The sequence below is a fragment of the Penicillium cinerascens genome, assembly GCF_028974065.1.
Source record: "Penicillium cinerascens strain IBT 15544 chromosome Unknown scaffold_4_segment0_segment1, whole genome shotgun sequence".
Lineage (NCBI taxonomy): Eukaryota > Fungi > Ascomycota > Eurotiomycetes > Eurotiales > Aspergillaceae > Penicillium > Penicillium cinerascens.
In genome coordinates, this window is record NW_026695298.1 from 1,203,302 (window position 1) to 1,220,220 (window position 16,919).

The window sequence follows — 16,919 nt, forward strand, 5'->3', positions numbered from 1 at the left end:
TCATTATATAGATACGTACTAGACTTTAATCTTGTTGGAGTCCCGTCTCTGAATACTCCCTCTTCCGCCGAATATCCTGCATGACTCTCGTTCCATCCTGCTTACACACCGACGCCTCCTTCGCCCGCTTCTTCTCCTCTCTCTCATACCGTTTCTGAATATGTCGCTGATCCCTCTCCTCCCGCTCAGCCCGCCTCTTCATCCTCCTCGCAGCACGTCTCCTCTCTTCAACAGCCTTCATGTCTCCCTCCTCCGCCTCTTGTCGCAAGTGCTCGATCTCTTCATCGAGTAGAACCCAAGGCACGGAAAGCACATCAACGAGGAACTGCACCCGCTCGTCCATGAACTGCATTTCGGTATTCGTGTCGGGGACCAGGACGAAGCGTTCGAGTTGCAATTGCATCGTTTGTCGATACATCGATAACGTGCCTTTGATTTTCACAGTGGCACCAGAGACCAGGCTTGATATGTCCAAGGTGGTCCGATCTGTAGCTGAAAGATGGATGGTCTGATTGGACTGGATACCTAGTGACCTTTCCGAGGTATCGAGAGCTGCCGCATCTGTTTCGGCTGCGCCCATGGTTGGTTGAGCTATTTCTGCTCGCGCCGGTGCATTGGGATCGGCATGCAGAATGGCAATTTCCAGCGTAGAGCCGCTGCTATCGTCCAACGTGAGAATCGTGCGGCGAGTGATTTCGTTCCTGGCCACGATGATGCCCGCGACGCTGACGAAGCGGATTGGGTGGTTCTTATAGAAAAATATTTTCTGGCCTGACGCTGGTGTTAATACTTTTATTTAGAGCACGCAAGGCAAGAGAAAGCGCTTCAATATCAAGTCGTAATCAATGTTGACACGCCGGCCGTTTTTCAGCCTCGCCAAGGATCGAAATGCAGGGCTTTGTCCCACATGCTACTCAAACAAAGAAGCAGACTAGATCGGAAGCAGGCAAAGTGAACATAACCCACCTCCAAAGCCGTCCGGTCTCTTCAGTCGATGCACATCCGAGGCGGCCATCTTCACCCAGGCGAAGTGGGTTGGCGACGCCTTGAAGCAGAACGCGGGGTAGAAAACGGATTCCGCATTGTCTTCTGCCTCCATTGGATCATTTTTTCGTCGGTGGGTGTGTTCTCCAAATTTGTGATGACGGGAAGAGCAACGCTGATGCGTTGAAACCGGATGAAGCACGGGTCACGTGGTGCCATAGGACGCGCCTTTCGTGATTCGCCTCGGTGCTTCACTCTTTACCTTACACAGTCCTCAATCTGGAGATACGTTCTCGGATCATGTCGATCGAGCTTGTACACTCCAGAACAGACGTCAATATTACTTACTCCAGAAAAGCCACTGACCCGACGCTTTTGATTCATTCAACAGCACTCAGCTAATAGATCATCGTCTCGCCTTCCATCATCCTCTTCTTCGGATTCCTCGGAGCCTGCTCCTGTCTCGGCCTCTCCTCCGCACTAATATCATCAACATTAGTCCCCTTCTCACCCAGCGCAGCCTTAACCTCATCCTCCGAATTCTCATGACCCGCAAATGCAACCGACAAAATCTCCCGCTCGAAACCAGGCACATGTTCCCACTCAATCCCCGCCGCGGTCAACATTTTACACCCCTCAGACTCCCCGACAAAAGTGCCAGGCTCCTTCACCCCGAAATAGACCTTGTGGATGCCCGCCCGGCCACCTTCCCGCGTCTTCGTGATGCGCTCCACGCACGGCGTGTTCCCCGATAGTCGCTTCCCGCACGGCTCCATTGTCACGTACATGATGAGCTTCCGGCCTGCCTCGACGGGCAACACGGTGGATACTTCGTCATCGCGAACTCTGTGTACGGAGGCGTAGTTGGAGAAGCAGCATTGCTCGGCGTGTGTGTTCCCTGCCAGCTCCATTGTGTATCCGGTTGAAAGGATCCGGTCGTCGGTTCCAGTGGAGTCTCCATCCTTACGGGAGAGAAGGAGTGCGCCGACGCGAAAATTGGTCGGTCGAGGAGGGGATTGCTCTGCGAGGGAGATGCATTTCTGGATGTAGGCGTTGTGAAGGGAAGTGTTCGCCATGGTGGGCGTAGCTATAGCTCGTTCGTGGTGGTGGGGAAAAAACAAGAATTATTTTGTATAATGCGTAGATGAATTGTTCTTTGTAATTCGAGTTGGAACGAGAATAAATTCGCTCCAGCTGGGTTTGAATAAAGCTGTCGATAGTGGAAGGTGAATGCAAGGAGAGTTGAAAGCGGGGAGCAGCAGCAGAACAATGACGCAGCGCCCAGCGCGTCGGTTTTCGCGTTGCTCGGCCCGCGCCAGCTGTTTTGCAAGCTTCGACACTTGGTTTTCACATATCGCCAATACCTTCATTTCACCCGGGTATATTGCTCCAATATCATTCACAATGGCAAAGGGAGCAAAGACCAACGACATCCCTGAGCAACCTCCCTCAGTAGAGGAAGATCTCTATAGTATTCTGGGCGTCCAGTCGGATGCAACAGCCGAAACTATCAAAACAGCATACAAGAAGAGTGCCTTGAAGAACCACCCAGGTATGGCCCCAAATATACATCCCTGATTCGTCCCAAGCTAAAAAAAAATGTCACAGACAAGGTCAGCGAGGACGCCCGGGAAGAAGCCAACGCCAAATTCCAGCGAATCGCTCTCGCATACGCCGTTCTGTCCGATGAACGCCGCCGGAAGACCTACGATCGTACCGGACGCACCGAGGAGTCGCTTGATGATGAAGGTTTCGACTGGATGGACTTCTACCGCGAGCAGCTGTCCGCCATGCTGGACACGCGCGCCATCTCCGATTTCCAGAAGAAGTACCAGGGCTCCGACGAGGAGAAACAGGACCTGCTGGAGGCTTATGAGAAGTTCGAAGGCTGCATGGATTTCATCTACGATACCGTGATGCTCTCCAATGTCCTGGATGACGATGTGCGCTTCCGGGCGATTATCAATAAAGCCATTGCCGACAAAGAGGTTGAGGACTTCCCGAAGTATTCCCAGGAGACCGAGGTACAGCGACAGGCCCGGGTCAAGCGTGCACAGAAGGAGGCCAAGCAGGCCGAGAGACACGCCAAGAAGATCGAGGCCGACAAGAAGAAGAAAGCTGCTGCATCTTCAAAGGCCAGTGGCCCTGCGGCTGGTGAGGATGATCTGCTTGCTATGATCACCAAGAGACAGCAGGACCGTGGTCAGGGCTTCCTGTCACAGCTGGAAGAGAAGTACGGTGGCAAGAGCAAGAAGCGCGGTGCGGCTGATGAGCCTCCTGAGGAGGCGTTTGCTGCTGTTGGTGCGCGCAAGAAGTCCAAGGACACGAAGCCAAAATCGAAGAAGGGGTCCAAGGCATAATTGGAGCTGTCAAATGGTGGCTCTACGGGAAGTGTTCTTGTACAAATGGCCCGCATAATATTCATTGGGCGCTTTCTTTTTGTGGGTCTGGAGCTGGGAGTTCTGTTCGTGATTGCATCTGGGCTGGTTGATATTCCTATTTCTCTTGTTTACTCATCTCATTGCTTGGCATCCAGCCATGGGCTAGATTCGGCTTCTAAATACCCGTTTATGTTAAAATTCCTTGATACTTTTCTCAATATGTAACAAAACGGGGGACTATGTAACGTGCAAGGTTGGTGCGTACTGTGCACGAGCTATAGATGCTCCGCAATGTCTGATCTAGAAGGAAGCATTTTGCAGCCACGTCGACCCACGGGCTGGAAAGGGAAGCCTCACCTTGGGCCGGCACCTTCTCTCGGGCTTCCTTTCAACACGTCCATTATTTCTCCCTTTTCAATTCAATTGTTCGAACTAAGAAGAGCTTCGGATCGAACTGCGAGTCATTCCCCAGCTATTTGCGCGGTGCGCAGCACCACCGAGCATTCCATAAGTCCATAACGTTATTATTCTGGAATCATCCTTGCTGATCGGGCGCAGGGACACGGGGCACACTGCTTGGATGCGGAGTGCATAGTTGCTATAAGGTGGGCGATCCGCTCCACATTCCTGGGTCTCCTCGTTGGCTGAGCGGGTGCCCGAGTTCCCCACAGCAGGTCAAGTCCGCCGGAGGCGGAACCGCACGCGATGTCGTACCACGCTGGTCGCATCTCTCCCAGATCCTCTGAAACAAGTGAAGAGCACGAAACACGTCGACCTCAATCCAATTCATCTGCGCCAAATAAGGGCCAGAAACCTTCGAGCCTCAGTCGCGCTGTACAAAACCTGCTGAGCACCCCTCAGTCTACAAGGAGTGCGGGCACTGGTCTTGGTGGGGTTTCCTTGTCTCTGAGACGTGGGAGTCGCAGTCCAGTCGAGCCCTTGGTGTCTTCGCCCCTGCGTATAAGCTCCTCCGTCATGGCGTCCGCTCCGAGCTCCCCGGAAAGACCCAAGTCCGATGCCGACGACATCCCGCGGAGATCATCGGACCAATTTGATCGTGAGAAGCACCATCTAGTGTCGACGGAGGCTGTTCTGGAGAAAGATGACCTTGCAAAATCAGACGTAACATCGGAGCTGCCGGGGTCGAAGAGGCAGTCGCGAGACAAATTTCAAGGGAAGCGCGGTATGGTTGCGATGATGTCGGGCTTGGAATCGAGACTGTTTCCCAGGAGTTTTTCACGCGGAAGGGAGTCGAATGGAAGCTCGGCTCGACGGGGGTCATCATTGGATTCCAGGACCTCACCTTCGTCGCAGCCTGGTCGTTCAATTTCCCCTTCCAGTCGCTCTTCACAATCTGGTCCGAAACCAACCCTCAGCAACACCGAGAAGGGAAAGGGACTCAAAATGGAGGATGTCCACAACCAATCCGACGAGGTTCTACCCAAGTCCTCTAGTCGTTTTCCGGACTACGTGAAGCCCACTGACTACGAGGAAGCTGGTGTGCGTCTGGCCAAGGACGTGTTTGATCGCGACAAGAACATCATTGAAAGTAGCGACGAGGACACTGACAAGTCATTCAGCGAGGATGATAATGTCGGACTAGGTCAGTGGCGGGGCCGAAAGAAGAAGGACACCGATATCAGCTCCATCACCCCTAGCGACTTCATCAAACCAAAGGAGAACAAGACTCCACCAACAGATGAGAGTACGTGTCTATGCTGGACCCCTGACTTAAGGAATAATGTGTATTAACTTGGATAATAGAAAAACCTACCAAGAACGTCAGCTTCCAGGATAACGACAAGAAGCCCCGAAAGTCGGCCTTGAAGTCCGTCATTCACCCTCAGACCAGCTTTGACATCCCAACTCCGCATTCGCAGTCTGCCGCCGGCACTCCGTATGGATCGGAGGATGAAGCCGAGAAGGAGGATGTCCATCGTGCGCAGCAGCTCAGCATCTTCATGTCCACCATCGATAGCCGTGTTCCTAACCGATCCATCCGCACGATCGTCCGCGAGAACTTTGCAAGCATGCAGGAAGAAGCTGACGGTGGGCGCCGTCGTCAGCGCAAGTATTTGGTTGCACTCGACCTGAGTGATGAATCCGTGTACGCTCTTGAATGGACCATCGGTGCAGTTCTTCGAAATGGAGACACATTGTACGCCATTTACGCAATGCACGAGGATGCCAATTCCTCCTCCGTACAGGTTGGCGAAGGAGCCAAAGCCATGAAAGACGCCGATGCCGTTGTGGGCACTCAGACAAAGGAAGCCAGCCAGGGCTACAATGCTGCATCTCGCACTATCTTGGGCCGACTGGGACCAGGAACTGGCAGCAAGTCAAGCTCTGCCGACTCTCGGGCCTATCCTGTGGCAGAGGCGGAGCGGGTCAAAGCTGCGGAGTCCATCTCGAAGACTTGCATCCACCTGCTGCGCAAGACCCTTCTGCAGGTTCGCATTGCTGTCGAGGTGATTCACTGCAAGAGTCCCAAGCTCATGGTTACCGAAGCAGTGAGTTCTATCGCGTTGTTTCATCTCAAGATATTTATCGCTTACCTTGTTTCAGATTGATGAGCTTGAGCCCACTATGGTGGTGGTTGGTGCTCGCGGTCAGAGCGCTCTGAAGGGGTGAGTTGAGAGCTTCCTACACAAAAATCAAAATTTTCCAGCTAACATATGGCAGTGTCCTTCTTGGTTCTTTCTCCAACTATCTGCTCTCCAATTCTTCTGTTCCCGTGATGGTCGCGCGCCGCAAGCTCAAGCGTCACCCGTCGAAGGGATCTCAGGCTTCGAAAATTCGCCTCTCCAACAACCTACCAACCCCCAAGAGTCTCATCGACGCTAAAGTGGACTGAGGGTGGTTCACGTACTTTCTTGCGCTTCCAATTCTATTGCAACTGCATTTTCGCGAAGCATGGCGGGGCTGTTATCTTTCTCCGGCGATACGGACATGAACGGATTCATGATATTCTTAGACTCATTACCTCTCAACCTCTTGATACCCTTTCTCCACCGCTGGTAGACTATTGTTAAATCAGTTCTTCTTTCGGCTCCTTGTCATGTTTCTGGCTATCTGCTAGTCATAAGGCGGAATATCCAGAGGGTCATGCACATCGAGCTCCTTACGTTTTCCTTTTCTTGCCTTTACCAGATATTCTCGGAATATCATTATCATTATCTGAGACTCGTGGATGTCCCCACTTTTCCATAATGTAGTTCCCAACAACTAGAACATGGGGTATTGGGAATGTGGCCGCTGACCCTTGGTAAATGTGATACACACACTATAACATCTAGGAATTGCAAATCGTAAGAAGTTATCAATTATCCCACCATATAGAAGAAAGACGAGCGCAAAGCCTGGACTCCATAGGCCAAGTCGGAAGCCATCACGTGCCACGTCACCGCCCGAGCTCCAGCGTCAAGGCAGCTTGGCCAACCCCCGGCTCATCCCACCTTGCTCTCCTCCCATCCGACCCTCTCTGTCTTGCGCTGCGCCCGTGGAGGACCCGATTCGCCCGCCATGGCTGAGTTTGTCGACCCCCGGATGACCAACATCAAGCCCCGCATCCGCTACAACACCATCGGAGGTATTAACGGACCGCTGGTCGTCCTCGACAATGTGAGACCGCCCCGGAGACAGATCGACACTGGGGAAGACACCATTTACTGATAGGGCTTGCTGTGGAACAGGTCAAGTTTCCCCGTTACAACGAAATTGTGTCCTTGACGCTGCCCGATGGCACGGAGCGTTCCGGTCAAGTGCTGGAGGCCAGAGGTAAGCTCTACTGCCCGCTGTGCTGCTCGTGTACTTGATACGAGTAGTCCTCCGAATATATAGCTAACGTCTGTTATCTGTGCTTTAGGAAGCCGAGCCGTTGTGCAGGTACGAGCCGACGCCGATGCCTCTCCGAATCCCCTTAATGCGATAGGTGTTAACATGGATATTTAACTAGGTATTCGAAGGCACTTCGGGTATCGATGTGAAGAAGGTATACTGCTCTGCAATAGATCTATATGATTGCAGTTCGCTGATTTTGAAGTTAGACCAAAGTCGAGTTCAGCGGCCACAGCTTGAAGCTCGGTGTGTCCGAGGACATGCTGGGCCGTGTCTTCGACGGTTCTGGACGTGCTATTGACAAGGGTCCTAAGGTTATGGCGGAAGATTACCTGGACATTAACGGCCAGCCTATCAACCCCTACTCGCGAGTATGCGCCGCCGATCTTACATGTGGAGTTCTGGGAACTGACGGAATACCTAGGTCTACCCCGAGGAGATGATCTCTACCGGTATCTCCGCCATTGATACTATGAACTCCATTGCCCGTGGACAGAAGATTCCTATCTTCTCCGCTGCCGGTCTTCCCCACAATGAAATTGCTGCTCAGATCTGTCGTCAAGCCAGTCTGGTCAACAAGCCCACCAAGGACGTCCACGACGGCCACGAGGAGAACTTCTCGATCGTTTTCGCTGCCATGGGTGTAAACATGGAAACTAGTCGATTCTTCACTCGTGATTTCGAGGAGAACGGCAGCATGGAGCGTGTCACTTTGTTCCTGAACTTAGCCAACGACCCCACTATTGAGCGTATCATTACTCCTCGTCTGGCCTTGACCACAGCCGAATACTATGCCTACCAGCTGGAGAAGCATGTCCTAGTGATTATGACTGACCTTTCGGCATACTGTGATGCCCTGCGTGAAGTTTCCGCCGCCCGTGAAGAAGTCCCCGGTCGTCGAGGTTACCCCGGTTATATGTACACGGATTTGTCCACCATCTACGAGCGTGCGGGCCGTGTCGAGGGCCGTAACGGCTCCATCACTCAGATCCCCATTCTGACCATGCCTAACGATGGTAGGAAATCTTCAATCCGAGAGTCCTTGTGTTTGCGACTGACTTATCCTCTCTAGATATCACTCACCCTATTCCCGACTTGACTGGTTACATTACTGAGGGTCAGATCTTCATTGACCGCCAACTTGCCAACAAGGGTGTCTACCCTCCTATTAACGTGCTGCCATCGCTGTCCCGTCTGATGAAGTCCGCTATCGGCGAGGGCCGCACCCGTAAGGACCACTCGGATGTGTCCAACCAGCTGTACGCCAAATACGCTATCGGTCGTGATGCCGGTGAGTTACCCTCCTCAGCATCAACCCGTTTCTCCTCTGACGAAGTCCCCCAATATAGCCGCCATGAAGGCTGTCGTCGGTGAGGAAGCCCTTTCCTCCGAAGACAAGCTCTCCCTCGAGTTCCTCGAGAAGTTCGAGCGCACCTTCATCAGCCAGTCCCCCTACGAGTCCCGTAGCATTTTCGAGTCCCTCGACATCTCCTGGAACCTGCTCCGCATCTACCCCAAGGAGCTGCTCAACCGTATCCCCAAGCGTGTCCTGGACGAGTTCTACGCCCGCTCCGCCCGCAAGATCGCCAGCAAGGACACCCGGGATAATTCGGGTGAGCAGCAGCAGAGCTCTGCTCAGCAGAAGTCCAACCTTATCGATGCGTGATCTGGATGTGTTGAAGTCTCGGGTTTTTAGTTTCGCGCCGAGGGTGGATGAAAGAAGCGCGTGGGTGGCCAAGGCCGATCCATGCATGCCCTCTGTCCCATTGCATATACTCTTTGTGCGGTTGTATCTGCTGCTAAGTTTTTTTCTCTCTCTTGCGTCTGTTCTGGTCCACAATACAAAACTTTGGAATCCACATAGAGGATGGCGGCTCTCGTAGACTGTAAGTTAGTTTCATATAGAGGGCTCCCCATGAATATCTAGATACAAACTGCATGATCTTCGCACAATATACGCTTTAGTCCAATCCGTCAACTTACCCAGCACCAGCTTAACATTGTCCAGCGCACGAGGATCCTCATAACTTTTTGATCATCCTAAAAAAGCTCTTTCTTTGGTCTACAGCTGCTGAACAATGAATTGGCACCAAGCGGAACTGAAGGCGTGCAGCGGCTCCAACCCTACGACAAGGAGGACCAGAAAGCAGCCGAGTTGATTACGATGCGTATCATCAAGGGCAGTGAACCCCTTGGAAAGAAGAGTCGAAAATGTAAAGAGAAATTGATTCTGGTATTCTATAGAGTCCAACATAGAAATATAGCGGGATCTTGGTTGAGAAAGAAGGAAAAAAAAAGGAGAAAGGGGAAAACGCCTTTTGTGATAGCCCCGTATATCGATACCATGTTCCAAAAACAGAAAACTCTAAGCCGACTTCAATCGCCAGCGGAAAACAGATAGGAAGGGTAATGGTCTTGTAAAAAGCCCTTCGAATATGTGAGGGGGTAATATACGCCGAATCATGAGAGGAAGGTGAAAGCTTTTAGAACCGCAGATCCCAGCCGATCTTCGGACCCAGCCGAGGCAGCTCGTCGGCGACGCTCTGGACGTCCTTGTCACCACGACCGCTGAGGTTCAGCACGATGTCCTGCCCCTTCCCCATGGTCCTGGCCAGCTGCATGGCGCCATAAACGGCGTGGGACGATTCCAGCGCGGGAATGATACCCTCGTGCTGGGCGAGGGCGCGGAAGCCGCTCATGGCCTGAGCGTCGTCGGCAGCAATGAAGGTGGCGCGGTCAGCATCCTTCCAAGCACTCAGCTCGGGACCGACACCGGGGTAGTCAAGACCGGCGGAGATGGAGTGGGTCTCGGATATCTGACCGTGCTCGTTCTGCAGAACGTAGGTGCGAACACCGTGGAGAACACCCTTGGAACCACCAGAGAGGGTAGCAGAATGGCGGGCAGTGTCAATGCCGTCACCACCGGCCTCAACACCGACAAGCTTGACGCTAAGGTCCTTAGAGAAAGGGTAGAACATACCGACAGCGTTGCTGCCACCACCAACACAGGCAACGACGGCGTCGGGAAGCTTGCCGAGGAGCTCCTGCATCTGTACCTTGGTCTCGTCACCAATGACGGACTGGAAGGTGCGCACAATGGTAGGGAAGGGGTGAGGGCCGATAGCCGAACCAATGATGTAGTGGGTAGTGTCGAGCTCGACAACCCAAGCACGAAGAGCCTCGTTGACGGCATCACGCAGAGTGCGACTACCAGCGTCGACAGCAACAACCGAGGCACCGAGAAGCTTCATGCGGAACACGTTGAGGGCCTGGCGACGCACATCCTCAGCGCCCATGTAGACAGTGCACTTCATGCCAAACTTGGCGCAGACAGTGGCAGTCGCAACACCGTGCTGGCCAGCACCGGTCTCAGCAATGATTTGAGTCTTGCCCAATCGACGGGCAATCAGGATCTGACCGAGGGCATTGTTGATCTTGTGGCTGCCGGTGTGGTTGAGATCCTCACGCTTCAACCAGATGTTGGCACCACCGACGTGGTCAGTCAAACGCTGGGCAAGATGAAGGCTGCTGGGGCGGCCCATGTAAGGGTAGTAGGAACGGAACTCTTCCCAAAACTTGGGGTCCTTGCAAGCATCGGCGAATCCACGCTCAAGCTCGGCCAAGCAGTCCATTAGGGACTCGGGGACATACTGACCACCGAACTCGCCGAAGCGGGAAGGCTGGGCAGATGGATCCTTGGTCACATTCAGAGCCTCAAGCTGGTCGCCGAGACCAGGGCCAGCGGGGGTGTCAGCATCGGTGATAACCTTAGTGGGGTGCGCCTCGACAGGGGCCTGAGCCTTCTCGATAGCCTCCAGAACATTAATCTCATGGGTGAGACTACCCTGAGCGTCACGCTCGAGCTTACGGCCAGTGACGCTGGAGAGATACTCCTCAGCGTACTTAGCCGCCTGGCCAGCAGGGGCCTTGCCGACCTGAGTGATGATCTGACTACCAATGACGACACCCTCGGCCTGGTCCTGGACAGTCAAAAAGTGCTCGCGGGTGCTAACACCGAATCCCAGGGCGGCCGGGACGTTGCCGGAGTATTCATGGACACGCTTCAAAAGCTCGGGCAGGTTGGCGCTAAGCGAGCCGGTGGCACCGGTGACACCCATGCGAGAAACGACGTAAATGAAGGAGTCAGCAATCTTGCAGAGGAGCTTCATACGAGAATCGGATGTGGCGGGAGCAATGAGGGGAACATAGGACAGGCCAGTGCTGGAGCAAAGGTCGCGGAAGCGGACGGCTTCCTCCGGGGGCAGATCGACCATGATGAAGCCGTTGACACCAGCCTCCTTGCAGTCCTTAAGCATTCGCTCCTCTCCGTAACGCAGCACGGGGTTGTAGTAGCCCATCAGAAGCAGCGGGGTCTTCAGACCGCGGCTTCGGGCAGTGCGCACAAGCTGCAGCACCGTTGTGACAGTAACGCCATTCTCGAGAGCCTTGGTGTTGGCTTTTTGGATAGTAGGACCGTCGGCAATAGGGTCGGTGAAGGGAATTCCAAGCTCGATGATATCTGCATTTGCGAATTGGGCCGTCAGTCAACAAGTTCATTCGGCTACCTTGCCACTCCAGAGATAGCAAAAAGAGCACATACCAGCACCGCCATTCTCTAGGCCAAGAAGGATGTCAACGGCTTCCTCCACAGTCGGGTATCCGGCGGTAATGTAGGCCACCAGGGCCGCCCGCTTTTGCTCCTTGCACTTGGCAAAGGTCTGCTTGATCGCGTCCATTGTGGGGGGGGAGGACAGGGCGGGGCAAAAGAAAGGTCGGAAAATAGATAAAAAAAGAAGGCCAATTGTGACCGAAGTCGATAATAAGTAAAAGATTCTAGGAGACCAAAGCCCTTGTGACTCAGAGCAAGCCTATGTAGAAAGATATGCAGAGATATGAAGTGTCTCTTCGAAATGACTCAATCCATAGGAATTTCCTGTTTCGCCGATTTCGCCCCGCTGATCACGTGCGAGGCGATAAGATAGAGATGAATCAGCACCGTGTCCGCACGTGATCCGTCGAGACCTACTTTGTTGATAGATTCTTTGGGCTTCATTGGAGAAGCACTGTGCTCTGTTGCTGATTGATACACTGAAGGTCGCTCGAAAATACATTAAATAGTGTGCAGCGTATTTGGTCATTGAAGCAGTATTGCCCTTTTTTGCGGTATAGAATGGGGCACGCCCATCCTCCATATTCTAACTCGGGATGTTAGGGATCGTGCTACTCAAATATTGTCTCTAAAGTGAGAATTTTCAGCTGCAGTTCATGGTAGACCGAAATTAGATTGGTTGAAAAAGAGATCAAATAAGATAACTAGACACTAAGAGGCGGAGATATTGCCTATCTTCCCAAACGCCGAAACAATGCAGTAATCAAGAACAGCCCTCAGCTCAAAAACAATAAACAGAGATGAAAACTCCAAATAATATCCAAACGGAGAGTATAGCTCTGGTAAAAAGCAAAAGCCGTTCACAAGAGCCTCATCCCCGATGCGCCGGGAGCAACCATAGCTGACCCGAATTTCCCAATCCCAAAAGCAAAAACCCAAATCTATCCAAAACCGTCCTGCGAATGCAAAAGGAATGACTGCAGCGCCCATGCTATGCCAAATACTCGTACAGTAGCCCAGATGTGTGTAAGTAAGGAGAGGAAGCCTAAAATGCCCGGCAGTAAGGTAACCCAGAAAGGAATGAACAAGACACCGTCTGAAAAATGCAAACAACAGGTGTCAAACCGTAGTAAAATGCAAAAAGGTGGGTAGGGGCATTCAGGCATCAAGTGTGTAAGGAGGGACGTAAAATCATAAACAAGTAGCGTCTAAGGGAAGACGTCAACTGGGCGTGATAAGGAGTGATGTGAAAGAAAATCGTGTGTCAACGGAGCAGAGGGGAAATATAAAAATAGAAAAATTCAATATCAAAAAAGGATTCAACGGCGTGTTGGGGATATTAAGGGCCGTTAGATGCCTCGTGCAGAGGATACGCGGGGTCCATGTAGGAATAGCACCCAGCAGCTGCGACACCAGTAGCAGGTGCCTGGGCACCAAGAGTGTGCATGTCCCATCCAGTCCGATGGCTCGGGGCTACCAATCCATGGACATTGTGTGGTTGGCAGATGGCTGGGTATGAGTAGGTTCCGATGGAGGTGTATGGCTGGCTGACTGCGGGCATCACCGACCGAAGATCGGGAGCTGCCGTCAATGAGGCACACTGATCCGGTTGCGTCGAGTAGATCGGGGCCGCCATTCCAGTAGTGTAATTGTGAGCTGCGCCAGTATCGGATACCGACTGGGGAGATGGAGCGTGAGTCTCAGTGCCCGAGTCGGAGCCGGTGCCATGGCTGGCGTAGTTTGTGACAGTCGTCGGCAGTGCACCCGCGGTAGAGGAGTAGCTCGCAGACTATAAAACGGGATGGTTAGTTGATAGCTCAACAAATGAAGGAGAAAGCTGACTCACGTATTTCCCAATGATCTTCTTAAGAGCATGGCTGAGAATCTTCCATGGGAAGACCTTGACATCCTTCTCGATGTTGCGAGGCTTGGGAGCAGGGAAGCCCATAATAACCTTGAAGAACTCCTCGCTGTCTGCCTTGGCCTTCGAGACAGTCAGGGGACGGAACCCCTCCAAGTTGCGACGAATGCGGTTCTTCTCCTCAACAGTGAAACGAACGCCAACAAGAGCCTCGAGTAGGTAGATGGTGTCCACGCTGGTGACGTAGCAGTCATCTTTACCTTCCCAGGAAATGCAGCTGATACAGATGCTGTTTTGTGGTCGGTCCTCTGGAGCAACGGGCTTGAAATCAGCGTGGATGGTGCTTCCAACCTGGTTACGGGTGAACTGCACCAGGCGACGCTGCGAATCTCGTTCCTGCTTTGTCCAGCTCTCAGTCATAGTGTCCAAATCCCCATTGAGCTTCAAGATAGCCTTGGTCGGGTAGATTGCAGCATAAGGGTTGAAGGACTGGTGAGACCCCAGGCTGCTTCCCTGCTGCAGAGTCGAGGTGCGAATCAAAGTCGGGGCGTTGCCAGCCCGATTAGGAGAGGGTCTTCTGTGCTGGGGCATTCCGTGCGCCACGGTCAGTCCCTGGCGACCATCGTGAGAGACGGACAGCATGGTTGGACTCCATACTGGGGTCAGAGGGGACGGGGCACGAATGGCAGGTTGAGGAGTAGCCGAGACAGTAGAGTATTGGATAGTTCCAGTGCGAGGAGAGGAGGCAGCGTGGAAGGGTGTCATGTATTCAGTCAAGTTGGGAAGGCTCTGCAGGTATGGGGAGTAGGATGGGGCACGGTGATCCCGGTAGGAGTAGTTTTCTTGAGGCTCGCCCTTGATCACTGGGCCAGTGGCCCGTTTGGCCGGGGCGGGAGCAGGGTTGTCCGAATAGGAAGATAACTTCCTCTTCCGCGAAATTCCCAAGGGTGAGGGCTGAGAGACAGGCTCGTATGTGTAGACACCCACTTGCAATGTAGTTGGGGCACAGTCACTTTGGGTCTCCATGACGACCTGGATGGGGACGGCGCACGAGGCGGAGCCAGTGGATAAAAAGGCCGGTGCATCTGCCGAGATGGCATATTGGAAGGCATTATCCTGGAATCCAAGGAAGTGCGGCAGGCACTCGGACTTCTTCGAGCCGAAGACCAAATACAAGACACCGTAGGTAGAGCTGTGCAGGTCAAACGGAGACTGAACCTGCACAACAACCCGTGTGCCCTCACGACCACGCTGGGGGCTATATGATACAATCTCTGGCAGTTGACGAGTGCGCGCAACCATCATCGGGGACTGTGCATCTTCGTACGAGCTGGCATACTCGTTGTTGGGAAGGTAAGGAACACAGTCCGAAACCTGACTAGCCTGGTCGGCCATGGGCGATGGCACAAGAGGAGTGTTCGCGTATGGGGATTGACCATAGGTCGAGTAAGGGCCAGCATCATGCAAAGACCGCGTGGAGGCGTAGTCTGGGCAAGTCTTAGTATGAGGGGACACAAAACCACACCATGAGGGCAACAAACCGAGTATGGTGCCGGCGGCGGGCTTCTGGAAGCTAGACATAGACAGGATGGGCTCAGACTTGGCCCACGGGCCGTCTGAAAAAGCACCGACGAATTGTGACTCTTCAGAATCCGAGAAATCCAACGACTCGCCGAGGATGAGAGGTGTTTGGAAGTCCGGGTCGAACTGGAGATAGGGGAAAGAGTCAGCGAACGAGGTCCTCCAGTGCAAGAGGCAAAATGAAAGTCAGGAAGGCAGAAGGTTCAACAGATTCAGCCGGGATTGGAGGCAAAACATGCGGGCATCCAGAGGAGAAACAGAAGGGTTTGATCTCACCAAAACACCGTGTGTCTTCGAGTAAGCCAGCTTGAAGGTGTTGCAGCGACTGCAACGAGACAGAAATGCCAGAAGAAGCGAATGACTGAGAATTTATTCTCGCAACGACAGAACGTGGACAGGCAAGAAAGGGGAGCCGAGACAGAACGAGATGAAGCTGTCCGTCTCAGAAAAAGGTCGGTAACAACAGGCCTCGAATCACCATCCAGCGATTGAAAGGTTGGGACCGGAACACGAAGCCCTGAGACTAAGCGAAGGATGGCTGCAGCTGGAGATTCAGATCAAGCAAAGCCCAAAGGTTCATAAAGCCGGCGCCGGGAGTCTGAAGGAAGAATACCGAACGTGCGGTCACCGCTATTTGTGGCGAGATAGTGGAATTGCACGCGGACTGGCGAGGTTTTGCTTTCCTTCTTTTGATATTCCCGTGTGAGGTCTCGGGAAAACTTCAAGTGGATTGGGCACCAACACAGAGTGGGCGAACTACTTCCAAGAATGAGAACAAGAACCACTCTAGAGCTGGACGAAGCGAAGGGAGAGACCGGACCGGTGCATAGAAAGCGAAGGAGGAAAGGGAAGCTCACGGTGTGAATCAGAAAAGAGACAGACTGACACAGATCTGCCAGATGTGGCCTAATATGCAAGATTCGCAACGAGCTGAGCACCTAAGGAGAAGGTCGAATGTCAACAACAAACAGCTCCTTCCCGGGTGATTATTGACAATTTGATGCGACGGGGAAGCGGTCCGGCGGTTTCGAGAGACGCCATCGACGCTCGTCATCTCCCGGCCGTAGATCCTGAGAGCACGACTTCCGCCTGCAAGGAGATGCGACATCTGACCCGAAAGAGGAAATAATGCAAGGCACGAGGGGACAAGTGAGACCGTGGGCAAAGGGGGTGAGTGGGGACAGCTCTGTTTTCTCTAACCTTATGATATTGGCCGGCAATAGGTGCAAATAGGTTTCTGGCAACAGAAACCTTTCCAATAGAGATCGGTCGAACCGTGCTTTCAGCCGAGACACGCCTTTCCAATAAATCTTGCTTCTGAACTGAACGCGGGAGACGATTTCGATAAATGGGACGATCGCGATCAAAAGTATTCGTTATCCTTTTCGGCGTCCGGGTCGGGACAAACGGACTTCTACGGGCAACGAGGGTCAAGGTCGAGATATGCAAACGCCAACCAAACAGCGATGATCTTTGTCAATCTCCGAGCCCTGCAGCGCCCTGGAGTATCTTCTCCACTCAAATTTCCTCCGGTCGATGGTCGTGTTGGCCGAAGATCAAGGGTGGCGCCCAGGTCACTGAGCGCAAGGTGCGGTAATTAAATATTAATAAAAAATTGCGGGATATAACCGTTTTTTGTTTTACTTGTAATTTCTTCGCTTGGATT

The 16,919-nt window shown here is 52.9% G+C and overlaps 7 protein-coding genes across 7 annotated transcripts; 3 read left to right on the forward strand and 4 right to left on the reverse strand.

The window, feature by feature from the left end:
- Window positions 1-25: 25 nt before the first annotated feature.
- Window positions 26-1,099, reverse strand: N7498_009551 (OB-fold domain-containing protein; the record flags this gene model as incomplete). Its single annotated transcript, XM_058456607.1, has 2 exons — window positions 26-771; window positions 967-1,099. The coding sequence occupies 2 exons, from the start codon at window positions 1,097-1,099 to the stop codon at window positions 26-28; spliced, it is 879 nt and encodes a 292-aa protein (XP_058303506.1).
- Window positions 1,100-1,382: 283 nt separating this feature from the next.
- On the reverse strand, window positions 1,383-2,060 carry N7498_009552 (putative DRAP deaminase; the record flags this gene model as incomplete). The annotated part of the gene is made up of 1 exon (XM_058456608.1): window positions 1,383-2,060. The coding sequence occupies one exon, from the start codon at window positions 2,058-2,060 to the stop codon at window positions 1,383-1,385; it is 678 nt and encodes a 225-aa protein (XP_058303507.1).
- Window positions 2,061-2,388: 328 nt separating this feature from the next.
- On the forward strand, window positions 2,389-3,344 carry N7498_009553 (DnaJ domain protein; the record flags this gene model as incomplete). The annotated part of the gene is made up of 2 exons (XM_058456609.1): window positions 2,389-2,536; window positions 2,593-3,344. The coding sequence occupies 2 exons, from the start codon at window positions 2,389-2,391 to the stop codon at window positions 3,342-3,344; spliced, it is 900 nt and encodes a 299-aa protein (XP_058303508.1).
- A 726-nt stretch (window positions 3,345-4,070) lies between these two features.
- N7498_009554 (universal stress protein family domain protein) lies at window positions 4,071-6,219 on the forward strand (the record flags this gene model as incomplete). The annotated part of the gene is made up of 4 exons (XM_058456610.1): window positions 4,071-5,070; window positions 5,130-5,875; window positions 5,931-5,992; window positions 6,048-6,219. 4 exons carry the CDS (start codon window positions 4,071-4,073, stop codon window positions 6,217-6,219), a joined length of 1,980 nt encoding a protein of 659 aa, XP_058303509.1.
- A 596-nt stretch (window positions 6,220-6,815) lies between these two features.
- On the forward strand, window positions 6,816-8,915 carry N7498_009555 (H(+)-transporting V1 sector ATPase subunit B). Its single transcript, XM_058456611.1, has 8 exons — window positions 6,816-6,986; window positions 7,058-7,142; window positions 7,231-7,250; window positions 7,321-7,356; window positions 7,412-7,573; window positions 7,627-8,218; window positions 8,275-8,493; window positions 8,552-8,915. The coding sequence occupies exons 1-8, from the start codon at window positions 6,888-6,890 to the stop codon at window positions 8,866-8,868; spliced, it is 1,530 nt and encodes a 509-aa protein (XP_058303510.1). The 5' UTR covers window positions 6,816-6,887; the 3' UTR covers window positions 8,869-8,915.
- A 770-nt stretch (window positions 8,916-9,685) lies between these two features.
- trpB (tryptophan synthase TRP5) lies at window positions 9,686-11,938 on the reverse strand (the record flags this gene model as incomplete). The annotated part of the gene is made up of 2 exons (XM_058456612.1): window positions 9,686-11,721; window positions 11,803-11,938. 2 exons carry the CDS (start codon window positions 11,936-11,938, stop codon window positions 9,686-9,688), a joined length of 2,172 nt encoding a protein of 723 aa, XP_058303511.1.
- Window positions 11,939-13,150: 1,212 nt separating this feature from the next.
- Window positions 13,151-15,833, reverse strand: medA (transcriptional regulator medA; the record flags this gene model as incomplete). The annotated part of the gene is made up of 5 exons (XM_058456613.1): window positions 13,151-13,600; window positions 13,658-15,159; window positions 15,214-15,379; window positions 15,530-15,578; window positions 15,778-15,833. The coding sequence occupies 5 exons, from the start codon at window positions 15,831-15,833 to the stop codon at window positions 13,151-13,153; spliced, it is 2,223 nt and encodes a 740-aa protein (XP_058303512.1).
- Between the last annotated feature and the right edge of the window lie 1,086 nt (window positions 15,834-16,919).